At 51.9% G+C, this 25,942-nt stretch overlaps 1 protein-coding gene across 10 annotated transcripts in view; it reads right to left on the bottom strand.

Moving 5' to 3' along the window:
* PHACTR3 (phosphatase and actin regulator 3) overlaps positions 1–25,942 on the bottom strand; it is a 283,717-nt gene that overhangs the window by 107,732 nt on the left and 150,043 nt on the right. For 9 of the 10 annotated variants that reach the window (XM_035299076.3, XM_078372042.1, XM_035299077.2 and 6 more), the window contains 3 exons: positions 13,721–13,882; positions 9,060–9,137; positions 1,745–1,927 (listed from right to left, as the gene is read on the bottom strand). In XM_035299076.3, coding sequence (XP_035154967.1) covers positions 1,745–1,927; positions 9,060–9,137; positions 13,721–13,882 — 423 coding nt within the window. Of the gene's footprint in view, positions 1–1,744; positions 1,928–8,825; positions 9,138–13,720; positions 13,883–25,942 lie in introns of those variants that run through there. The other variant, XM_035299081.2, reaches the window with a different exon arrangement.

Below are 25,942 nucleotides of genomic sequence, written 5' to 3'. Positions count from 1 at the left end.
TCAGGAACCCATCCCCACACCCGCCATCTGGAGAGAGAGTGAGACTGTGTGTCTGAGGTCAGAAGAGAATGCTGGGGGAGCAGAGCTGAGCTACAGAAACCACTGACAGGAAGCGTGAGCCCCAGCATGGCTGGGCACAGCAGCTCTGCCTCCCTCAGGGGGGCTCGAGGGCCACACACAAGGGCTGGCTGTGGGGTCCACACCACAGCAGGAAGGCCAGCCCCAATGTCAGATACCTGGGGAACATAGAGACCTGTGCATGAGGAGGGGGTCTCTGTGCATGGACCTGTGTGTGTGTATCTGTGTGTGTGTTTGTGTGTATGTGGAGGGGCCTCTATGTATGTGGAGGGGGCCTCTGTGTGTGTGTGTACCTGTGTGTGTGTGTGTGTGTGTTGGTGTTTGTGTGTATGTGGAGGGGCCTCTGTGTGTGTGTGTACCTGTGTGTGTGGAGAGGCCTCTGTGTGTGTAGAGGGGGCCTCTGTGTCAGAGCTGGGACACTCCAGGGGTCACAACTCTCAGACCCCAAATTCCAAGGCAAATGAAACTGGAGAGACACAGTCAGCCACCCACAAGGATGGCTGAGCACAGCTCCGGGCAGGTGCCTGCTAGCACCACAGGGATGCTGTGGACGCTGGAGAGGATGGCCTGCGAGGGAGTGGGTGGCACCCTTGTGTGGCAGAAGGAAGCATGGGCATGGAAGACCAGGTGTTCACCTGTTCTGAAGCAGAAGCCCAGCCAGCTATCCTGGGGCTGGATTTCCAACCTCCCACACTCACAGAGGAATGCACTCACCTGCCCACCCCCAAACTGTGCGAGGCTTGTTTATAGCCTGAAATTTTATGAGACAACGGGATTCCAGGTCAACAGTGACGCTCCAGAAGAATTGCTCTCCCAGGTGGGAGAGGAGCAGGAGGAGTTGGTGAAGTACCCACAGGTTTCTGCAGCTGATTCCTCTTTTCTTCCCCTCTATCCTTCCTTCCTTCTCCCCTATCCTTGGGAGTACCCTGGTCTATTCAATTAAAATAAAAACCACCACCACTACCCAAAGCCCCTACTGCCTTTGACAATAGTCACTCTACACAGCAGACACTGTGCTAAGTTCCTCCCACCCTCCAAACAGCCCTGACGTAGGCCCATTACTTTTCCCATTTAAAAGAGGAAAACTGAGGCTTGGCACAAGGCACCAAGCCCACCTCTGCTCAATGAACAGCGGGAAGAGCCCTGCACAGACCACAGCAGGCAGAGCCTGCATCAGCACTGGCCAGCTCCCAGGCATGGGCGCACGCAGGGACTTGAGCATCACTTAGGCAGAGGCCCTCTGTGGTGGGATTTAGGCCACAGGAAAGTCCCTCAACCCTACATCCTACCCCTTTGTTTTAGGGCCACCAAAATCCCCTGACTGGGCACTGGCCCTTCTAGAGAGCACTTTCCTGCCTAGAAGGTCCCAGTGAAATGCAAAGACACCCTGGGAGGGGAGGAAGGTGTGCTAGGGAGAGGAGACGAAAATTGTTAAGCGCCTTCATTTATTGACTGTGCCAGACTTCGAAAGAGACAGCAAAAAAAAGTGCTCCAGCAAACACTTCAAGCCAGCCAGGCAGCACAGCATGGCAGCGCTTGGAGCATGGGCCGGGGTCACTTGAGAACAATGTTCTTTGAGGGCTGTTGCCTAAGCTATAGCCAGGGGCACCAGTGGGGACGAATGGCCATCCTAGAAACTCAACCCCGCGCCATCTCCAGCCAGTACCTGCATCGTCCAAGTGGGCGGCTGAGGACAGTGGCTCATCCAGGGAGACCTGGTCCGTCCCAGTGGCCAAGGGGCTTCCGGGCTGGGCATCTTCTGAAGTCAGCATCTCTGGCTTGGGAGTAGGTGGTTCACTCTGCATGGATCGGGGTCCTCCATCGGGGTTGCATGCTTTGCTTTCAGCATCTGCAAGGAAATGCAGCTGTCAACCGGGCCTGAGCCTCCCTTCCGTCATCCCAAGAGTCTTCCTGAGAAGTATTTATTCCAGGCTCTGGGTGGTCCCCCAACCCTCTCCCCCGACCACACACCACACACCCCAGGAGTCCTTCTGCAAGTCCAGACTTTCCCCAGGGAAGCCCTGGGCACCTCAGCACACCTAGACTAGTTTCTGCTCTGACACTCCACTCCGTGTGCCCTCTCTTCCTCCGACACCTGTAGGAGACTGTGCAGTGCCTCCTGCCATGTCCACACCCACTGTCATGCACCTTCGCGGTAGCCCCATTCTGCCCTGGCTGCTGCCTTGTGTCTTGCTTTGGTCGATGGGACACAGCGGGTATGATCAACAGTGGCATAAGAAGTGCCTGCATGGTCCTGCTTGTCCCTCCTGTGTCCCTGGACCCTTGCCCTGGGAACATGCCCGGTGGCTGGCCAGAGTCAGCAGACACATGGGGCAGATCATAGGCCAACTCAGACAGAGGACAACAAACAGTGATTGTGTAGGCTACCCAGATGCAGGGGTTGCTGTGGCTACAGAAAAGCAACTCACCTCTGCACCCACCATTCAACCCTCGGCCAGCCATTAAAGAGGCATGTATGGGTCACCCACGACATGTCTGGCACTGTGACAGGCCTTGGCAACAAGATACAGTCCTTGCCCGCAGGGGGCTCACACTCTGGGAAGACTACACAGAAGACCACATGCAGCACCATGAGCCCAGGAATGAGGGCACACCCATGGACGGAGGGGACACAGGGCCAGGAGTCCGCAGGTCTGACAGGCACCTTCCCAGAAGAGCAGGCACTGCAGGATGTAAGGAAAGGCCTGGAGCTTCCCCTCTCTTGACACTTGCCTGCTGCAGCCTTTGAGGGACTGGCCCTTGACTTGTCATCGCTGAGGTCACACCTTATTGGTGAGGGGCTCAGCACTCAGAATGCAAAAGAAATGGCCCAGTTACCCAATGGCAGGATGTCAGGGCCCTGGGCCAGCCAGGTACAGTTGTGTCACTGAGATGCATGTTACACCCAGGCCCGAAGCCTTCACCTGGCCCTGCAGGAGTCCCCTTAATCCCTACAGTGGCTCCTGGAGGCCCGGTGCAAAGGGCAGTGTGACCTGCACACGTTGACACAGCCACAAGGTGGCTGTATGGGGACGCTAGCCCACCATGCCTCCCATCCTGGCACTGGAAGGAGGAGGGAACATTTACCGCAGGGCCAGGGTCCAGAGGCCCTCGTCAGTCCTGATTCCCACCTGCGCCCGTGTCCTCAACAGTGTCCCTTTCACTCCTGAAAGTGTCCTGCTTGGACAACAGCATGCAGTCACCCTCCCCACATATCCCACTGCCTGCAAATGCCGTTTTTTTGTGCCCAAACAGCAAATTCCTCCAGATCTCAGTTTCCTTATCTATAAAATGGGGATAATACTGCTGCTTGCTTCATGGCAACACTGAGAATGAACGAAGCTAAGGTATGGAATGTGTCTGGCATGGATTACCCATGCTTTCTGTCATTGTTGTTGGTGATGGTTTCTAATGACAAGAGGAGGGTGACAAGGGTGACCTAGACCCTTGGCCTGCACCTTTGGGACCATCTGCTAACAGCAGGCTCAGGACAGAACCCTTTCTCCCTCCACAGAGTCCTCACCACACCCAGGACTCATGCCAGACCCATTTCCTGCCGGGGGCCCTGGAAGGGATTCGAGCTTGTCATCGCTGCTGGTCATATTCCCTCTGCTGCACGTGGCTCCTCTGGGTAAATGAAAAGGTCAGCCACGCCAGAAGTCTGGAGATTTGGGGCTGAACGATCTCATCCACACAGCTGTGTCAGCTGCCCAGAGGTCCAGGCGAGCCTGGCAGCCTCTTCCCACCGGGGCAGATGGCAAATATGCTGGACTTTGTGGGCCACATGCCATATCACCCGTGCTGCAACTCTTCCTTGATTCTTTATTTACATGAAAGTCTTTCCATTTAAAAAGCACTCTTAGCTGAAAGGCCACATAAAAACAGGTCCTGAGCCAGATTCGACCCTGAGCTGTGAGAGCCCACCAACCCAGATACAAGCCAAGAGAGCAGACCAACTAGACAAAATTAGATGCCACAAAGCTCAAAACTGCAATCAGCCCTTCTAGTAGCTGGCTTACCCGCACTCGACATGCAATGGTGACAGCACAGCTCACTGGCCCCTGGCAACACAGGGAACGTAAGAGCTGGCATGGGGGAGTGTAGGGCTTTGCCAGCTTAACTTCACACCCACCCCATGTGACAGGCAAGGCTGCCACCTGCTACTTGCAGTTGTGGACACAAAACCTTAGAACGCACAGATCTTTTGCTGCCAGGACTGTCGCTGCTGTTAATAAGGAAACCTCCATCATCACCATCATCATCAAAATCATCACAACCACCACCATAAAAAGGTCAGAGCATTGAACCTGGAAGGTCCAGAGGTCTCCAGACTCAGAAAAAGCACCAGGCCCTCTGCAGCCCTAGAACCTTCGCCGCTTTTGTGGCTTAGCAGCCCCTGCAGGACTTTTCTGGGCTGTGCTCAGAGCTCCAGCTCATAATCATGTTCAATGAAAAGTTACACTTCCCAAAATAGCCCTGGTGGCAGGGCTGTTGCTAAGAAACATTGGCTGGGAGGGGTAGGGGGGAGCTGTGGGAGCCCAGGCCCCCCTCCTCTCACTGGAAGGTCAGTCTCCCCCCGGCCACTCTCCTTCTGAGGGTGCAAGGTGGGGGAAGGCAGAGCAGTGTGCCTGAGCAGCCACAGTGAGGGGGAGCATGCCGCACATATGCAGGCACACTCCTAGACACACACACAGGCACACACTCGTACAGTCACGGCACATGTATGTGCAGTGTGCAAGCACACGCGGGTGGAGATATGTGCATATGTGCAGACATGTGTCCCCCAGCATTCCTATCACATGGAAACCAGACAGGCTTGACTTGTCGCTAATTCCCTGAGGAAAGAATGCCTAGTCAATCTCAGGTCACTGAACACAGCACAGGGTAACAAACTCTCTTCTTTTATACCCAGTGACAGGGTATGAAATTCCTTAAGTTATTTAAGAAAATGCCAAGTCAACGCATACAGGGAGATGCAGGAAAGTCATTCAGAACATAAACAGTGTTTGGCACAGAGAAACTTAGGCTGGGGACCAGGGCGAGGGGGCTGGGGAAGGGGGTCCTTCCTGCCAGATTGGGTCCACCCTTGCTTGGTCACTGACATCTCAGAGGAGGGTGGAAGGAGCAGTGAAGTCAGCAGAGGGGTCACTCTCCCCCCACCCAGGACACAGGTGACCCCACTGGACCCATCTAATAACATAATAATGCCACCATCTAGGACCTTCCTAGGTCCTAGGTGATTAAAGTTACAGGAACAGGAACGGACGGGGTCAGAGTGGTTCATAAAACGGACTATCGATCATAAAATAACACCCTGTGGGGGAGCAAACTCTTGCCGTGGACGCTGCCTCACTGACCAGGGAGCTGGTGGGCTCTCTTCTGCAGACCCTGCCCAGAGCCCAGCACACTTCAGGCTGCCCACCTGCTTCCGGGCAAGCTCCAGGGTGTCTGACGTGTGTGCACAGGTGTGTGTGCACAGCCATGTGTGCCTATGTGCACGTGTGCAGGGCAGAGGACACTCCTGGTGTTTGTCCTGGTCAAGGAAGTTCAAATGTGAGTTTGCAGGGGGCGGGGGGCTCAAATGGAGCTCCGGAGTCCCTGCAATCCACTCCCGCAGCATCACAGGGCCTGTCCCGCATGAACTCCCTGCCACCTTGCAGGGAGGCTCCTGAGCCTGGCAGACCACAGGAGGGCGCCCGTGGCTGCAGATTCGTCCCTGCCAGCAGTGGAAGGCAGTGGCTGGGCCAGCTGGTTCCTTCACCCCAAAGCCAGGAAAGCACCGCCGGCCCTCACCCCAGAGAGCCCTCGCGCCCACCGCAGAGGCGGCAGCGCCGCATGCCTACCCTGGAGCAGTGGCCCTCACTCTGGGTCCTCCCCTGAGCTGGAGAGGGCGGCTACACACCCACCACCAACAGTTCCAATCACCCTGCAAGAGAACCTGGTGACCGGGCACCAGGACCATTAGGGACAGACAGGGCCTGACCTCAGGTCGACCCTGTCAGAAAAGGCATTTTTGAAGCCAGTGAAGGCTGGAAACCGCAATACAGGAAAGGACTGAGCCTGTGGCCGAGCATCAGTGTGGACCCTGTTATTACCACGCTGATTACAGGTGATTACAGGTGGCACGCAGTAAAGGATTCAAGCGGCACAGAAGAGGCGACTGTCAACAGCAAGTCCCCTCCCAGAGCAGCCCCTGCTGCCCCGTCCCTGATGTGTCCCTACAGAGACACTGGGGCTCCTCGCAGACCTCACTCACTCTCCCTGTGGCCGCCCGAGGCTCCTGCAGCAGCATGGTCCTGCTTCTGCCTCCCAGCCGGTGTGTGGGCAGGAAGATGAGAGGAGTCTTGACCCAAACTCCTTTCCCTCTCCTGCTTCCTCCTTCTTTCTCTTTTCCTCCAGCCCAACACACCATCTCAAGGTTTCTTCCACTGCAGGCGCTTGCTGCTCCTGTGGGCTGGAAGCCACTACCCACCTCCCTCTGTCTCTTGGCTTTTCAACCTTCCGGCATCAAAGTTGGAATCAGCTGTGGAGGACGAGGAAGCGCTACTGCCTGGGTCCCATGCCCAGCGAATCTAATTTAACTGCTGCCTGAGCGGTGGAGAGTTTTTAAATCTCTCTAGGTGATCCTCACATGCAACAAACTGAGAACCAGCGAGGGTCCTCCCGCCCACCTTTAGACCCGACTCAAACACCTCCCGGCCCCAGAGGACCAGGTCAGGTCCTGTCTCATGTTCTTACGGTGCCGCATCCTTCACCACACTCATCTCAGCTGTGAGCTGCTGGCTCTGTGTGGGGTTATCTAATGGCCCCACTGGGTGTGCATTCAGGAGAGTATTTTGCTCACCTGTATCCTCAGCAGCTAGCACAGACCCTGGCACATAGTGGGCCCTCAATGAAATGTCGTGGCATCAGTTTGGGAGTGCATTTTCCCTCTCAAGGAAAGAGACTGTGTTTCAGGCCACTCTAGTTCCTGGTCCATAATCATTTAGTGGGAGAGTGTGAAAGGTAGAGATGAGTAAACCACAGTGTGGGCCAATCCAGACCCCCACCTAGATGTGACATCTTTAAACGGCTGACAAAAGAACAAAATCAGAAGAAAAACAGTAGTTTGCGGCACATAAAAACCACTGGCCATAAATAAAGTTTTCTTGGGACACAGCCACACCCTGTCATGCATGTTTTGTCTCAGGGTGCCTTGTGCTGCAAGAGACTGCATGGCCCCTTCCAGGGACTATCTGACCCTCTCCAGAAAAGGTTCGCCGACCCTGATCTGAAGTGATTCTGTGAGACTGCGGGTGTGTGATGTTGCCCTCAGACTTGGGTAAAGCAGAAAGCAGGCTCCCATGACAGCCGGGTGAGAGCCACGCCGTCAGCCTGGCCACGGCCAAGCATGCATCTCCAGCCTCTGTTCTGAGGCAATCAGACAAAATCATCTGTAAAAATTCAGAGTAAAAAGAAAGCCAACTCTCCTAGAAGTTTTCCCCTTGAATTATTCAAATGATAGCTTCGTTTTCGAGAGGAATCAAATCTATATACTTATTCTTTAGGCAAGAAATATAATATATATATTTTTTAGAATAGATGAGAAAAGGCCTTAGCACTGTTTTCATTTTCCTTTCTCCTTCCCTAAGATCCAAAGTCAGGCTTGTTGGCAACATGTTCAAAACACCAGAGCTGGGCACTTTTTTGTCCCATCCAGATTAAAATCCTCCACATTTCCAGCCCGGCAACAGTGTTCCGCAAATCTGAGCATCGTAATGGAGTGTTAAACATCTGAACCGCACAGGACTTCTCAGGTTTTATGATCAGTATTAAGCAATTTCCCATGTAGATTTCCCCTAAAAATAGAATCATCAAAATACTTCACTCATTGAACCTAAAGAAGGGAAATGATGACAAAGGCTTGGGCCCACAATTAGGTTTGTGTACTGACAGGCCTGGCTGCATAAAATCTGGGTTCATTTATTTCATGAGCTTCCTTCCTAATTCCTGATATTTGGGCCAAATTACAAAAACACTAGTAATATTTTAATGCTGAAGCGGGAAGAGAGGAATTCAATATATTCATGCAAAACTTAGGAAATTGGCTGTGCATGGCCAGATTCCTTATATCAGGAGCCGAGCACTTGGTCCAGCTCCAGAGAATCTTCTAGAGGCAGCGAGGTTTTGTGAAACCTCCTAACCAAGATTTAGCCTCTCAGAGAACCGGAAAGCACCAAGGGCTGGTGTCAGCGTTCAGGTCCTGGGCCTCACACCTGCAGGCATCCATCACAAAGAGAAAGACTTGGAAATTAAAGAACTCTGTTGAGTCAATCGCATGCCTGATAATAACTGGCCTTTCTGAACGACTGAAACCAAGATGGCTGTGTAGACACCACTGAGATTAAACTCTCCAAACCAGACACCAAGAGACCAGGATTTGTTCTGCATCTCTGCTCTCAGGCTCCAAAGACTTGGGGCACTCACCACCAAGACCCTCACACTCCTCATCTGCAAATGGGATAACCGCTGCACCCTTCCACAGGGATGCCGGGGAGACCAGTGAGACAGGGTGTGCAGAATGCTCCACCCAGCCCCAGCATGTTCTGAATGCTTCATACATAATGGTAGTGGGAGTAGATGATAGTGGAATTAAAAATAATTTCCCCAAATGAAAGACCGAAATGTGAATATGTAAAAAAAAAAATTAATGCTGAAAAAAACATTGCTGTGCACATCCAGCTCAGTTAGACATTCCCTGGGGTTACCCTGCTCCATCATCTCCAGCAGGGACGGGTCCCACTTACCCTGTTCCATCATCTCCAGCAGGGATGGGTCCCACTTACTCTGCTCCATCATCTCCAGCCACGATGAATCCCACTTACCCTGCTCCATCATCTCCAGCAGGGATGGGTCCCACTTACTCTGCTCCATCATCTCCAGCAGGGACAGGTCCCACTTACCCTGCTCCATCATCTCCAGCAGGGATGGGTCCCACTTACCCTGCTCCATCATCTCCAGCAGCCCCTTCTTGATGAGCTCCTCTCGGCCTTGCCTGCCAGCCATCTTCTTCTCCAGTGCTGCCCAACACACAAGCACACAGGTAAGTCTTGGGCAAAGGTGTCACCGGGCCCTGTCCAAGCCATAACCAATGCCAGGCTCAAGTTTACCAACCAAAAACAGTGAGCCAGCAGGTACCTGGGGCTAGAGGCCCGGTCCACTGGCAAGGTCCCACTTTCTTACTAAGCACTCTGCTCAGCAGTGTACATAAACCACAGCCAAAAAGCACTGCACATAGTGGATACTCTATAGTGATCATTTCTGTGAGTTACCTGGAAAGCCCCTCTACACAGAATGCCCCTCTCTAAACTAGCTCCCACCATCCATTCCTACCCTTCATCAAATGCTCCTTAACTTACCAATCAAGGAAAGCACCCCCCTCCTCTGCCCGCAACACCCTAAACTCCTTTTCTGTGATTGCTGTTAGCTTTTGCTAAGTGCCTCCTGGCCACTGTTAACATTAACTCATGGATGAGATCCTTCTGTGCGGCTCTCTCACTAGAGCTTCTTCCAATAAACCCAGGTGAAAAGCTTCGGAAGAATCTACCACATGGACAAGAAGTGGGGAGGCCAGCCCCCATCCTCTTTCACCAACCCTAATTTGCCAAATCTTTGTCAATTCCTCCTTCGGAATAGCCCTTCCTGCCTCCCCTTCCTGGAGCAAAAAATGTGGGTGACTTGCCCCACCTTCTCTCATTCTCCCCCCACTCCCAGGCAGGCCTCGGGCTGCTCCACATCATCATTTTCCTTCTGTCAGGAAAACTATTTGCCTATCGGTGAGCCTCAATTTCCAAATATAAGACTATGTGGCCAGGCGCAGTGGCTCAAGCCTGTAATCCCAGAACTTTGGGAGGCCGAGGTGGGTGGATCACGAGGTCAAAAGATCGAGACCATCCTGGTCAACATGGTGAAACCCCGTCTCTACTAAAAATACAAAAAATTAGCTGGGCATGGTGGTGCGTGCCTGTAGTCCCAGTTACTCAGGAGGCTGAGGCAGGAGAATTGCCTGAACCCAGGAGGCAGAGGTTGCGGTGAGCAGAGATCACGCCATTGCACTCAAGCCTGGGTAACAAGAGTGAAACTCAGTCTCAAAAAAAAAAAAAGACTATGTAACCACTTCAACCCTTCCTTTGAAAGATGCAGAGTGCCTGCCATTAAGCCCAGATCACAAAGAGCCCGTCAGTATTGTATGTGTGCAAGGGGCCCTGCCAGGTGCCAGGGGACAGACAGAGTCAGCCCACCTGGCAGAGCTTAATGTCTAGTAGGGGAGGCAAGTGGCAAACAGGCACTGGCGATGGAATTCTTCCACTTATTCAGAAGCATTTCCTGAGGACCTGCTATGTGCCAAGTGCTGAGCTGGGTGCTGGGGAGTCACAGAGGGCGGAACCCACACAGCCTCATGGTCACAGGCATGGGCTCCATTGGGGGGACAGGCCATGGTGACCAGGTGTTCAATCTGTGGGAACCTCTTACACATTTACGGAGCACCTACTGCATGCCAGGCACAGGAGATTCTGCCGTGGGCAAAACAGGCACAGTCTCTGCCTGAGGCCAGCACATGTGGGAGGACAGATGGCAAGTGTCTAGAAGTGGGTGAAGAGGGATAAGTCAGGCCAGGGTGGGGGACTGGTGGGAGAGGGCAGTTGTCTGGGGAAACCCATCCCATCCTTGACCTCCAGGGTGGCTTCCCCAAGGATATTTACCCTAAAGCCAAAGGACAAACAGAGAAACCCAAACACAGCACGGTGGGGGCATTTTTGGGCAGAGAGAACAGAATTTCCTTTCCATGGTCCCAATTTCTAAGCCAATTTCCAGGTGCCAGAATTGTGGATAAAATTGACAAAGTGAATGCCGACCTCAGGAGATGTCAGCAAAGAGTCTGCAGCCAGACTCACAAAACAGCTGAGAAGATCAGGGGTGGAGGCCTCGGCCACTGAGGGGACCTCATCCATCCCCAGGCCAGCAGCAGACGGTGCCCATGGTGGACAGCCTCAGACATGGCAGGTCTTTGCCTGCACTGACTTGAGGACTTCCCAATGACCCAAAGAGGCAGCTGCAAGGGTCCAGTCTCCTCATCTCAGGGATGGGGGCATCAGGGGCGGTGCAGCTTGTAAAGGTGTTGCAGCTTGTAAAGGTGTTGCAGCGTGTGAATGGCTGAGTGGCTCTGAGCCACCTGCTGCTGCAGGCATGGACTGAGCTGCTGCTCCCACCCTGCAGCCCCTGAGAGCCACCTTCAGTGGGGTCCCCCAGCCTCACCTGCCAAAACTGTTGTTCGCTACATCTTTCTCTTTCAATCATCTTTGTACTGACTTTAGCTCATCCTAACCAGTGATGCCCGTGAAATCAGAAATTTGACATGCTGAAACAAATGACACCCCCACTCTAAGGGAAGAGTGGTTTGGAATAAGTAAACAAAATTTCCAAATGCCTGAAGGACGGTCCTGCAGGTGGGGGTACTGCAGGTAATAACCTCGAGACCCCCAGAGCCCTTGCACGGCCCCCAGAGCATCTTGATGGTGAACTCACACAGCACAGCATGGAGTAGGCCAAAGAGCCCGGAATCCTCAGGAATCAAACCTCAGCCTTCCAGTTCCACAGCGGCAGGGGTGCGGGAGAGGTAGGAGGATGGGGGTGGGGGGAGGGAGGAGGGGGGCGGTGGGGTGGGTGGGTACTGGGTCTGGGGAATGTCAGAGACCCACCGAAGGTCACGGAGGTCACTCTGCTCCAGTTTCCCCACCTGCTGGTCTTTCACTGCTGTACAGATGTGCCTTCCCCAGCTTGGCACTTTGCAAGGGCTGTTCCCACTGCCGCGACGATGCTTTTCCCCACCTTTCCCAATGAGCCAATTACATCTCAGCTCAATGCAGCCTCCTCACCTGGGTCTTCTCAGACCACTGGGCCCAAAACAGTGCCTGTCCTGCTCGTTTCTACCCCAGGGCCTGCTCAGTGGTCCTGCAATCCAGCCTGGAGCGCAAAAAGCCCCTCTGTGCTGTGTGTGTGTGAGGGGCCCCGCCAGACGCTGGGAGCAAATGCAAGTGGCCCGCCTAGCTGAACTTCACATGCAGTGAGGAAGTCTATAACCGACCTGCCTGCTGGTTCAGTGGCATCATCATTCAGGCACACAAGAGGTGCTCAAGATTTGCTGAATGATGATGCTTGTTCTGTTTCCATTTTCACAAGAATTTCATCTATCATCTTCTTGGGTGGTCGAAATAATTTTGTGAAGCACCCACAAAAGCATGAGTGGGGGGCCTGCTGTCAGTGCTGGCTGCCTCCCCTGCTGTGGGCCTTGACGCTGTAACACCTGGCCTTCATCTCCACCATCCTCAAAGCCCCAGAGCTCGTGCCTCTTTAGAGCTGGAAATGGGGCCCCAGGGACCACTTGAGGCAACAGCCTGAGACAGGCCCTCACCAAGCCTGGTTCCCAAGGCCCAGGACTGATGCCACCTCAGCAGCTCCCTCTCTCACTGCTTTTAGGCGTTGCTCACAGGGTCTGGCTCAGAGGCGGGGTCCTAGGATGGAGATGCCACCTCCTCCAGCTCTGCGTCTCAGAACACTGCCATCCACAGAGCCCAGGCTGAGGAGACAGCACACTGGGCTGCCAGAGTTCAAGCCTCAGCCTGCCACCTGCTGGCCGTGTGACCCTGGATGAGTGACTTCTGCTCTCTGGGCCTGTTCTCCATCCCTATGATGGGGCAGGATCCTGGGAGGGCACTGGCCTAGCAGGAGGTTCTGAGGGTTGAGTTGGCTCCTTTGTGCCAAGTGCTGGGGGGCCATGCCCTGCTGCCATGTGCCTTATGCCTGCTTGTCCCATCATCACTGCCTGGGTCCACCCTATCTGTGGTTCAGCCTCATGGCTGCAGTTCCCAGGATGGATTCCAGGGAGGCAGAGGCAACAGGACCAGCCATCACAACCCGACTTCCCACAGAGCCAGGGCTGACAGGGTGTGAGGGTGCAGGAGGTGAGTGGAATCTTCTGGGTGTTTTGGTGGGAGGGTGTAGGGACAGGCATGCTAACAGAGCTTAGGAGCCAGGGAGAAGCCTCTGTCTTTCAGGAAGAAATGAGGCCCAGAGGTGTCAAGGCCAAACTGGGGGCCTCAACCCTGAGTCACCTAGGGACTCTTGGCCAACTAAACTCGAATCTGTGGGGGCAGGCCCCAGGCCCCAGTGTCCTCCAAATGAGATTGTAGGTGTGGGAGGTGAGGCCCTGCAGGTGTGGTGTGGCTGGGGGCTCGCTACCCAAGTGAAGCCAGAGAGCAAGAGCCTGCTCCAAGGCCAGTGTCTCGGCCCAACCAGCCCTAAATGAGTCAGAGGCCTCATTTTGAACAGGGACTTATTAGGTCCCAGGGGACCTGTGGGCACCTTAGGGTCTGGGCAGAGCGTCCCACATGGGGTGCCTGGTGCCGACCCCACCACAGGGCCTCAGGGCAGCCAGGTGGGGCCAGAGGGGGAACTTGTGTGGCTCCTGGCCATCACAGGCCAGGGAGCAGTCTGCCCCTCCTCTGCAGGGGCCAGGAAGTCACAGATCAGCAGGGGCCACAGCACCATGACAAGGATGCTGGTCCCAACCAGAGCCTGCCCACACCCATCACCAGGCCCTTACCTGACGTGGTCTGCTTCAGTTTTTCGTTTTTCTTTTTCCTCCATTTCCAGGGTTTGAAGATCCTGCCCAGGGTGGCCAGTTTGCTGTTCCTCCTCACAGGGGGAGTTCGAATCCCTGAGACCAGATATTCAGGACGCGCCGGAGGCGTTTGGTCCATCTCATCTGGAATATGAAAACCAAGAGGGGTCCTCAAGTAACCACCAAACCTGTACAACGCCTGGGGGTGAAGGCAACCACCCCTCTCCCCCTGAGGGGTCACCGGTGATCCCCTAAAGCCTGGACTCCAGGAGGGTTGTCAGAACCACAGAGAGCCTGGGGCTTGCCCCAGCCAGGGGGCACCCGCAGTAGCGGCAGCTCAGCAGCGTGCATGCGCTGAATTTCCCTCTGTGAGACCCTCCCTCCTGCGACCCACTCAGGGCCACCAGAAGCCCTCGCCTTTTGCCATGTAACATGAAGATGTCCCTAATTCCAGGTTGAAATGCTGCCTGCTCGTGCTCTGCCCTCCACCCATGCTGCCCTCCCTCCCACTTCTCTGCCTCATAAACTTCAGCTCCTCCACTGAATATGACTTCCTCCAGAGTCATTACCTTCCTCTTTTCCCAGACAGGGGTCACTCCCTTGTCTTATGCCCATGAAGCTACCCTATGCAGGCACCAAGGAGCCTCAAAGACCTCTGCCTGCCTGCTCTCCCACCAGGCTGTCACCTCTCCTGGGGCAGCCTTGGACCCCAGCGCAAAGCCAGGCTAGTGAGAATTCTGAGTGAACAGCTGCAGAGCAAGTCTGTGAACAGACAGAAGGAAGGAACACTCCTAGGACCCCTTCCTTGTCCATGAAATGGCCATGTTTGTAGACTCTGGGACGTGTGAAGGTGAATGTCCCAGGAAGCTCATGGCAGTGCTGTTTGTTGTAGCAGAGACTGGTAGCAACCTACATGCCTGTCCACAGGGGACTAGGTAAGTCATCGTCTATCCTGTCAATGACCTGTGTGCAGATGTGGAAAGAAAGAAAGTGATCTGCATGCACAGACAGGAAACTGATCTGAAATAAACAGGCCAAAGAAAACCCCAGTGCCCAAATTCACATAGCACATGCCACCAGTGTGTGAACAGGGATAGTATACAGGTGCACAGTGGTGTATGCAGAGAAAATGTCTGTGGGACCTCCAAAGAAATAGGGAATCCTTGAGCTGGGCACCATGGCTCACGCCTGTGGGAGGCTGAGGTGGGCGGATCATGAGGTCAGGAGTTTGAGACCAGCCTGATCAACATGATGAAACCCCGTCTCTACTAAATATACAAAAATTAGCCAGGTGTGGTGGCGGGTACCTGAAATCCCAGCTACTCAGGAGACTGAGACAGGAGAATCGTTTGAACCTGGAGGCTGAGGTTGCAGTGAGCTGAGATCGTGCCATTATACTCCAGTCTGGGTGATAGGGCAAGACTCTGTCTCAAAAAAAAGAAAAAAAAAAAAAGAAAAAAATGGGGAGCCCTGGCTGCTGGCCCGCGGTGGAGAAAGGGACTGTGCTTCATAAGCTGTTTCTGTAGCACACGCTGTGTGTTACTTCGTAAGAAAGATTAGTGAGAATTAAAACAAAACGCAACTAACAAAAGGTAAAGTTAGAGAAGCTCGCGAAGTAAGCCAGCATCACCTCCATCCCACGGTCACAGTGTAGACCTAGTTCGGGCCGTCACCCAGGCAGGACTGAGAATGAATGACCACATCGCCCCAAATGCCTCCTGGGACAGTGAAGGGCCTTTTCTTCTGGCAGCAACAAGTACCTGAGTCCCAAGCAGGCTCCGATCTAACCTCCCAGTATCGCTGGGGTGGAAGGTCACAGACTCGAGGTGCTCTCCAGCACAGCTTCTGGCACAGAAGCCCTCACCCTTTGGACATACATACCCGCACCTGCTCAGCTGCCACAATCAGCACATGGTCAGTTCCACAGCTAGCAGGTGAATTTGCCTTGCTGCTGCCTGTGGAAGGGGCTGGGAGCCCTGAGCTTATGGAGACCTGAGAGCCCCAGGAAGCATGAACATGCTAGGAGAAGGGCTGGGAGGTTCACCTGAGGAAACAGAAGGGCTCACCTGAAGAAAGAGGTTACCATTGTCAGAGAGGACAGGGGGAGGTCACCAGTGTTGGGAGAGGAAGGGGAATCACCAGCATCCAAGGGGCAGGGAGTTATGATGGACCAGCCCCTTCGGATCCAGGGAAGGGGTTACAACCCACCTTTCCCACCTAAGGCACCCCATGCATGCAACCAGCTGCCCCATGGAGGGCCAGGACAGCCTGCTCTGAATCTGGGCTCTGCAGTGCTCAGCCTGGAGAAGAGCCATGTGTGGCAGCACCTGAGGGCCCAATGTTCCACATGGCAGTGACCTCTGTGCCCCCAGTGACAGGCAGTCTGTCTGACAGCCTCTAGAGCTTCCACAAGGTCTGGCCTCCTAAGGGCTGCACCTGTCTCTAGCCCAGGGCCTTTTGGTAAGCCACCTGGCACCTTGGAGCCTCAGTTTCCACATCTTAAAAAAATACACTGTGATAATCATTCCTGGTAGGTAAGGTTGAAGGGAGCACTCAATGTGGTCATACATCTGGAAAGGCTGGGTGCAGTGGCTCATGCCTGTAATCTTAATGTTTTAGGAGGCCAAGGATAGCAGATCAGTTGATCCCAAGAGTTCGAGACCAGCCTGGGCAACACAGAGAGACTCCACCACTACAAAAACAAATTTTGAAAATTAGTCATGGTGGTGCATGCCTGTAGTTACAGCTACCTGGGAGTCTAAGACAGGAGGATCACTTGAGCCTAGGAGGCTCAAGACTGCAGTGAGCTATGATTTGCAACTGTACTCCAGCCCAGGCTACAGAGGGAGACCCTGTCTTTAAAAAAGGTAAAATACAAAACAATCTGGAAACAAATATAAACATCCACAATACACAGTTTATTCATAGTTCAGGTGATCATCCACGTAAAATAATAATACCCACGTGTCTAGACTTTGCAGTCACTGATTAGCACACCACGCCAGTGAGGGTAACGTTTGGTGAACATTCTATTATAGAAATTTCTATCATATAAATGGAATAATGATGATGGAGTCAATGTTGGTCACCGCTTGTGCGGGGACAGGAACCTTCCTAAGACATTGTCTTATTTTACCTTCACAATAAATCTATGAGCTAAGGGTCATTCAGTTTTATATCCATTTTACAGGTGAAAAAACTGACGATCGGAGCCCTGAGCCATTTTGTTGTTGGTTGCAGAGCTGGGAAATGCCATGTCAGGGCAGGACCTTGAGCACCCTGACTCCAGAGACCCCTCTCGTCTTCCCAAGATGCATCGAGGGGACCAAAAGCAGAACACAGAGGGATGGAAAACCAAGATAAGAGGACAAACCAGGGTCACCCCAGGTGGGTCACGACATGAGGCCATTCTCTTCAGGCATTACTAATAGAGTGCTGATATGGTTAGGCTTTGTGTCCCCACCCAAATCTCATTCTGAATTATAATCCCCATAATCCGCATTTATCAAGGGAAAGACGAGGTGGAGGTGATTGGATCGGGGGTTGGTTTCCCCCATGCTGGCCTCATATATTGAGTGGGTTCTCATGAGATCTAAGGATTCTATAAGAGGCTCATCTTCTGTCTCTCGAGATGTCTCCTTCCTGCTGCCTTGCTTCACCTCCTTCCACCATGATAAGTTTCCTGAGGCTTCCCCAACTGTGCTGAACTGTCTTTCCTTTAAAAATTATTCAGTCTTGGGCAGTTCTTTTTTGTTTTACTAGGGACACTTCTTCATAGGAGTGTGAAAACAGACTAATACAAGCGTTAACTGTGCTAGGTGCTGCGTCCACAGTTGCTCCACAAAGCAGCCCTATGGGGAAAGACAAGCCCAGGAATGTCTTGTTGAGGACTCCTCCCTCTGGCTCTGCATACCATTAAGGAAGCTATAGCAATGGCATCCTCCGTGTTTTGGGGGTGACCCCAGCACGTAGTGCCTGGTACCCAGTGGCAGCCCAGGAAATGTGTGGAACCAGGACAGCTGCAGAACACTGATCAACCACAGATCCTCCCTGCCACCCTCTCCCCAAGGCCATGGGAGGCAGAAGGATGTAGAGGGGTCTTTCTCTTCTCAGAGACAAGGCATTCATGTTCTCATCCTCTCCTTTCCTTCATCTGCCTACAGTTGCCTACAGATGGGAGCAGGACTATGAGTCCACATGGCCTTGGGAGAGCCAGCTGTTCTGAGCATTCCTGGCACACAGGAAAGGATGGGCTGGGTCTCCCCAAGCCTCCAAGCTCAGCTGAAGATGAAGACAAAGATCCCCAGGGATGAGGATGGAGCATTATCACTGCTTTATTTATATCTCACCTCCTTCACAAAGGATCGGCAGCAGTCACCAGAAACACACACAGCTGCAGAATGAAGAAAGTATTGGGAGGGATCTGGAGGAAGCGGGGTCTGCTCAGGGCCACAGCATCAAGGAGTTAGGTGGTCCTCACAACAGACACCACATGGGCTCCAAAGGAGAGTGCTTGTGTGCCCTGAGCTTCCTAGCAGCCAAGGCAAAAAGGAGCAGCAAATGGAATAAACTATAGATCAGGCCCTGAACCCAACTCTGTTTGCCACCTGCATCACTACAACCCTGGTCCAGCACCAGCATCCTTGCCCCAGATACCTACAGTGGCCTCCAGCTGGTCTTCCTGTGATCTGATCTCTTAGAAATGGAACTCTAACCCTATCAATTCCTGCTCACTCCCCTTCCCAAGGGGGCTTTCCTTCTCGTTTAGGACAAAATGCAAGTTAATTATGAAACTTGTGCGGCTCTCTGTGCTCTGCTGCATCCCTGCCCTCCATCATCATCCTTACTGTGCATTGGTGCTTGCTATGTACCGTGGAAGCCGGTATGATGTGGCTGTGAAGAACACGGGGGCTGGGGCCAGGCACCACAGGCTCCCCTCCTGGCTCTGCTACTTTCTAACAGGAGGTTGAAACATTGTCCCCACTCTCCCCACCTTGCATCCCTTTGCCAGGGCCTTCTTGGGATTACAGTCTCTACCCCTTGCTGCAGATATGTGACTTTCCATGGATGGAAGCTGGGAAAGAGGGCTGGTGCCTCCTCCTCCTCCTCCTCCTCCTCCCTACCACCATCGCTGCCAGGACCACATCACCACCATCACTATTTTAATCAGCTGCCTCCCCTACTTCTGCCCTAGGGGCTGGAGCAGGTTCTGAGTTCCCACCCTGTCTCTGAAGCACAGCGTTCCTCACAGCAGAGCTGAGGGCTGGGAGGGGAGCACCTTGGCCACTGAGGAAACTGCACTCCTCTCTCCCTTTAAGAATTCACTCACTTACTGACTCGCTCACTCACTCATTCACTCACTCACTCACTCGTCACTTATTCATTCTACCTTTCAACAAATACCTACTGACACCAACCATGCACCATGTATTCTACTAGGCAGAGGGTTTGCAGAGGTGAACAAAAGAAACAATGCCTGCCTTTGTGGGGCTGTACTCGCCTGTGGGAGATGAACAATGAATAAAGGTGTGAATTTAAACCCTCCTGGCTCACCCCATGTGGACAGCACTCATCACGATCTCTTACCTTCCTCTTTATTTTTCTCATCATGGGTATCAGCTGGTGTGCATGCACACACAAGCACACACACAGACACGCAGACATGCACACACACAGACATGTGCACACACATGCACACACGGAGACATGCACATGCACACACACACACAGACATGCACATGCACACGCACACAGACACGCAGACATGCACAAGCACACACACAGACATGCGCACACACAGAGATATGCACACACACGCACAGACATGCAGACATGCACACAGACACGCAGACATGCACAAGCACACACACAGACATGTGCACACACAGACATGCACACACACACACAGAGACATGCACACACATGCACGCACACACACAGACATGCACACGCACATGCATGCACACGTTCATTTGTTTGTTTGTAGTTGTGTCTACTCCTCCTGCCCATGCCCCAAGCTGAAGCTCCTGATGGCAGGTCCTTGATGGATATTTGCAGCTGTATCTCCAATGCCAACAACAGCTCAGGTATGTGCCAGGGGACATGTAGAGGGTCTTGAACCAGGATCCCCCAGACTCAAAGAAGGACAGGACCCAGGTCCTGCTCAGGGAGCCTCGAGGGTAGGTGCCAACTGACCAACTATGATAGGGAGGACAGGGGCTATGATGGGAAAGGGATAGGCTGTTCCAGGCAGGAGGGAAACAGGAGCCGAGGGGCACGGATGTGCTGAGGAGGCAGGCAGGGTCATGGTCAGAAACTTGAACTTGATTCAGAATTCAGCAAGGAGCCACTAGAGGGTCTTCAGCTCAAAAGACCCAATTTTCTCATAAACCAAAAATCCAATGCATTGACCAGAACAGATGCCTTAGTCTGAGCAGCAGCTCCAGGGGCTCAGGTGTCACCAGGGGATGGAAGACCCATGCCCAAGGGTCCCAGGCTGAGCTGCTCTACATCCCCCAGGGAGGAAGTTTCCTCTCCCCTCTGCCTTCCCTGGGGTGGCTCAAGCCCAGAGCTGTGCCAAGGGAGGGCTTGTGAGAACTATGACTCTCTGCCCAAGAAGAGAAATTTTAAAATAGTGCTACTAACTGGAGAAAATAACTTACAAAGCCCCCAAAGGTAAAGAACATGAGTGTATCGCTGCAGGTGCACAGCGGGGCAGGTGTGGTCATCCAGGGCATGGTGTGGCCTGTGGACACCAGTGGGCAGGTGTGCACAGTGGGTGTGTGTGCACCTCTGGGGGGTTGGGTGAGCACCTGCCTGGGTAGGATGCCATCTGTGGGTGGGTGCATGTGGCCCATGCATGCCTGTCCACAGAGGGAAGGGACAGATGAGGAGCACCTCCCTCCCCTACTCTGGGAGTTCTCTCCGCATCTCTCCCTGCAGTTCCGGAGGAACTGCCTTCTCACATTGGGGAGACTCTGGGAGGTGCAAACACATTAGCAGCCTCCCTCCCTGGCCCCTAAATAACAGCAGTGCCAAGTTCTGCCACACCTCTGCCACCTCTGAGGCATTAGAGGTTAATTAATGGGAAATGTTTCTCACACCTGGCATCCGTGTGAGGAAGTGCCACACAGCCTCAGGTCCTCAGATGATAGATGGGACGGTTGGCCCTGCCCTGCTGATGTCACATGCTTGCAACTCAAAGGGCAGGCTCCAGCCTCTTTGGCAACTCCAGCCAGCCCTCTCCCAGGCCTCTCTCAGGCTCACAGTAACTGGTATACTTGTCCCTGGAAAACTGACTCCATCCCTTTCCCTCATCAACAGCCACACAGCGCTACGAGGCAGGAACTGTCCTAGGACTGATGCAGCAGCTGACCTCACAGAGCTTACAGGCTAATTTCCATGCCTGGTGCAGGGCTGGTCCCTTTATCCATATTTCCTTCCATCCTAGTTCTGATCACTCTCAGATTGTGTCCTGGGATTCACTGTTTACTGTCATCTGCACTTCCCATGGGAACAAACATAAACTCCATGACAACTGTCACTCTCATGCTTGTTGCTGGGTCTCTGGCATCTTTGCTGCTTCCTGGCATGCAGGGGGTGCTCAAATAAACACCTGCTCAACCTGTGAATCTGGAGGGCAGGGCTGCCAAATCCTGGAGCCAGGGCCTGTTCCTCATCCATCTGACTCTGCTGTCCACCCCTTAGTGACATTGGGTATTTTTTCATCCTCATCTTTTATCCACTAAGATATCTTACCTTATCCTTCCATTTCACAGAATACCTTCACCCCAAAACATATTGGAAGGAAGGCCCCACATCTTTGGAGGAGTGAGGTTAGGTCCCCAGTGCCATGTGTTGCATGGCTGACTTCTTAGAGAAGAAAGGTGCCATCTCTGTCAAACAATATTGAAAAATAATGTTTCCTTGTTTGTTTCATTCATTTACTCACAAACCCATTCATCATATCAGCTGAGGGCCTGCTGTGTGACAAGACTGCTCTGAGTTTCGACAAAGCAGTAAATTCCATCAACATGCCCACTGTTTCCCGCTGCATGAAGCTCATGTGTTTATGGAGGAGAAAAGAGGAAACAGAATGTGTAAGGCAACCTCATAATGTGACATGAGCCACAGCAGAAGCAAATAAAAAACTGAGATATGGCCTCAATTTCTTCTCTGAGTCCTTCCTTGCCCCAAGGACTGAATTGCCAATACGTAGTGACCAGTGTCTTTGAACAAAATGCAGTGTCAGGCCTGAGGGAAAAAGTGGTACCAGGCGCCCTCTCTCTCCGGGGGGCTCAGTGACCACAGAGAAGTCGCAGGTGCATAGAACCACCAGGAAGAATCAAGATAGGATTGTAACAGCAGAGGAAGCGACTTCTGCTTGGGGTGGGGTAATGCTAAAAAGGCTATAGAAGCTAGGGGAGGTGGTGGGTGGTGATAATTGACTTGGGTATTAGAGGTTCAGTAGGACTTTAGTAAAAGGTGCAAATTCATAAATGCATGGCAGTACCTGGTGTTGGGGAATGGGAAGTCATCTGGGGAAGCTAGGTCTGAGGTCCCAGTGTCTAAGGCTTAGAAACCCAGTAAAATTTCCACATACAAAATCGAGATCCACACAGATATGCTAATGTCCATTATGCCAGTAATGACCAATGCACACACACTTACACACACTCACACACATTACACAAAGCAGTCATCTACTGTCATCACCATTTACTACACATAATAGAGAAAATATAGTCTCAAAAAAAAAAAAAGAGAATTTTTAGGCCTGGGCACAGTGCTTTGAAAAGCTATTGCAGTAGGGCTGCTGGAGGGCATGAGTTCAAGCCCAGGCTTGGCAACATAGTGAGACCCTGTCTCTACAAAAACTCAGAAAAAAAAAATTAGCTGGGTATGGTGGTGTACACCTGTAGTCCTAGCAACTTAGGAAGCTGAGACAGGAGGATTGCTTGCGCTCAGGAGGTCCAGGTCACAATGACCTATGATTGCACCACTGTGCTCCAGCCTGAGCAACAGAGCAAGACCCTGTCTCTTAAGAAACAATTGACTACACATTTGTAAATGAAAAACCAACTGCATTGTTCTTAGTGTTCTTAATTTGCCGGCATGAGTCTGTGCACTGGAACCTGAGAACCCTTAGGCTGGAGCTTAACGTCTACGGAACAGAGTTGACAGAGGTGAGCCTGAGAAGGCATGTGAGGACCTGACCAAGAAGAGCTGTGTGTGGCTGTGATAAGAGTCCTGGGGGCCATGTGGAGTCACTGAGGGACCAGAAACAAGTTTAGCCTTGTGACAAGACCACAGGGAATCTTGGTGGGGATGGCAGACTGTAGGTGGAACGAGGCTGAAGGCAGGAAGGCAGGGGACGGGACACTCACACATATGGAAGCGCCAAGAAATATGAAGGTTTGTTTTTGTCATCACTGTCATCACCAGCAGCAGCATCTGCTGAGCACTTGCTGAGCAATAGGCTCAGTGCTGGGCAGCTAACATGAATTTGCTCATTCTATTCCCATCATAACCCCAGGAAGCAGAGAACTATTTTCATCACCTACATTACAGATGAGGACAATCGAGGAACACTGATGTGGAAATTTCCCCAGGTCACTTGCTAGTTAGTGATGGAGTGGGGCTCAGAACTCAGGTCATCTGCTATAAAAGCCCTGATCATAACCCCACAGCCTGTTTGACAGCTCCGCCCCTCACCCAGTCCTGTGCTAGATGACACAGAGCAGACGATAACACTGCTGTCTAACATCTGGGAGGAGGAAGGAGAACCAGAAAGCAACATAATAACCTCACTGGGAAGCACTGAGCACTGAAAAACCAATTGCCTGTGGCCAGGGTGCAAGACATGTGGCTTGACAGCTGTCTACACAAAAAATGCTGGGCATTTTCGGAGAGTGACCATCAGGATGGGGCCGAACCTCCAACATCAAGTTTTAAAAATAGATTTCAATCTCCCAAATGTAAAAGTTCTTGGCTTGACCTCCTCCACCCCTAGAAAATTCTTCAGTAATGACTGAAGAGCATGATATTTTGGGTGTGCTGATCAATAAGAACAGAACAAGGGTCACACTGTCCAAGGACAAAATGAGAACATTTGACAAGCATCTTAGAGTCACACTGCTTATAATGGAGGGATAAACTGCTTGCTGGTGTGAGGTGGAGGGCAGGGAGAGATGCAAAGAAAAGGGGGTGAATTTATTAAAAAAAGGGAAGAACATACTGCAAAATGCCTATGGCTCTACTCCCAAAACCTCATAGGCTTTTTACTACAGCCCAGCAAGTTCATTCATCAGAATCTGTGATCTGATTACAGCCCTTGTTTGATGGAATAAATGCTGATGTTTCCGGTATGGGGGAAACAGACCTCCACAACTGCACAATGCAATTCCTAGGCTTAGGGTCCTCTCCCTCCTCTGGCACCTAGCACAGTGCCTGGAAGGTGGCTTGTATGAAGGAGTGAGTAAATAAATGAATGAATGAGATTGATCCCATGATACAAAAGTAGAAGCAGAATCAAATGCAGGCCAGTGGTTATTGACAACGGCCTGGAGCTGTCCCAGTGCCTCCTGTCAGTGGTACTACCATTCTCCAGCTGCCTCCAGACCTCAAGTCGGCCATGGCTTCTCCCGGCTGCCCCTCTCAGCAGCCCTTACCTCAGAGGGCATCTCCTTTCTCTCCTTTGCTGGTTAGCGAAGGTGCTAAGAAGCACAGAGAAGAAAAGACAAAAGCCTGGCTAAGCTTCAGAGTGAATAATTTGCCTCTGGAAAATGGTGAATTGAATGAATACTTAAATTTAGGAGAACTTATACTTTAATGCCCAAAGGGAGGCCACCAAAATCTTTTGCATTTTCATTCCGGGCAAACAACCCTCACAGGCAGGGCCTATGTTTTCAGCTCCATTTTACATTTAGAAAGTAGAGGCTCAGGGCCGGGAAGCTCTCATTCAGGGTCACACAGCTGTAAACGGCAGGTCTGGCCCAGGCTCTCTGATCTTAAGGTTACCATCTGGACATGACAGCAGTGTTTCCCTAAGTGTTCTCCGCGTAACTCTAATGTAGGGAGATTCTGGGAGGATTAAAGTAGCTGGGAAATGCTGTCTGTACCAAAAAAGCCTCTTCATGAGAGCCCTAGTCCATATTAGCACAGTATAGGCTCTGAGAAGCTCTGCAGGAAGAAATTGTATTCAGTTGTTTAGCTAGATTTTCCTAAATAGATCTATCAGACAACCCCTATTTATGTCTTGCTGCCTAGACTGCAACAACCCCACAAAAGCTGTCAAACGGTTTGAGCAATAAACCCAGGACAAGCACTTTGAACATATTCCTGCTAAATAGTGTTAACGATGATTTATTTTTGGACTAAAAAAGTCCTTTTTCCACTATCTGTATTCCAAAGATAACAGGATTCTCTAAGAGCTAGGCAGAAGTTGGGCCTCAAAATTTCCCAAGTCACTAAGCTTTTACTAGCTGTCTAAGGCAGGCTGCACAGCAATGACACTGAAATTAAGACTACATAAATGGGTATCATCGGTGCTCTGACACCAGTGGAAAAAGCAAGACATTATTAAAGTGGTTTCTTTTCCTCCTCATATGTATTGTGGAAAAAACAGCACATCCAACTAGAAAGCCCATCTGTTTAGTATCAACCCCGTAGTTCTGCCAATGGTTGCGGGTGCCTGCCAGACATATGGTCAGTTTTCCAAGTGAAATTCAGCTCAAATCTGTAAGTCAAGTGGATCTGAAAATGCTCTACAGAATTTGGCAACACAGATTCAAACATGAAGAGGATGGGGAAGGAGAAAGGTGGATCTGGAAAACTGGCTCTGTTGCTATCACCAGCGAGGTTTGTGCTGTTGTTATGTGGCTTGGTAGGGAGCGTCTGCATTTGCAATAAACAAACTCACAAAAATTCTCATACAAGAAGCCCACCTCTATCTTTGCAAAGGCTAAAATCTGCTTTTAGAAACTTCTTCCTAGAGATCATACGTTACAGAAAAGAGTGGGAAAATGAGCATTTCGGAGAAAGGACGAAAAGAAATAATGCATCAGGAGACTGGACTTCTGTAGAAATTTCGGGAAATGACATTATGCAACATCTTCAGGAGACTTTAGAATTCTGTAGAAATTTAGAGAAATAATATCACGCAGCACCTTCAAAGTCTGCATTCCAACCTTGACTTTCTAAACC

Source organism: Callithrix jacchus, chromosome 5 (genome assembly GCF_049354715.1).
Source record: "Callithrix jacchus isolate 240 chromosome 5, calJac240_pri, whole genome shotgun sequence".
NCBI lineage: Eukaryota > Metazoa > Chordata > Mammalia > Primates > Cebidae > Callithrix > Callithrix jacchus.
Note: the sequence above shows the minus strand (reverse complement) of the source record. Positions and strands in the feature narration are given on the sequence as shown.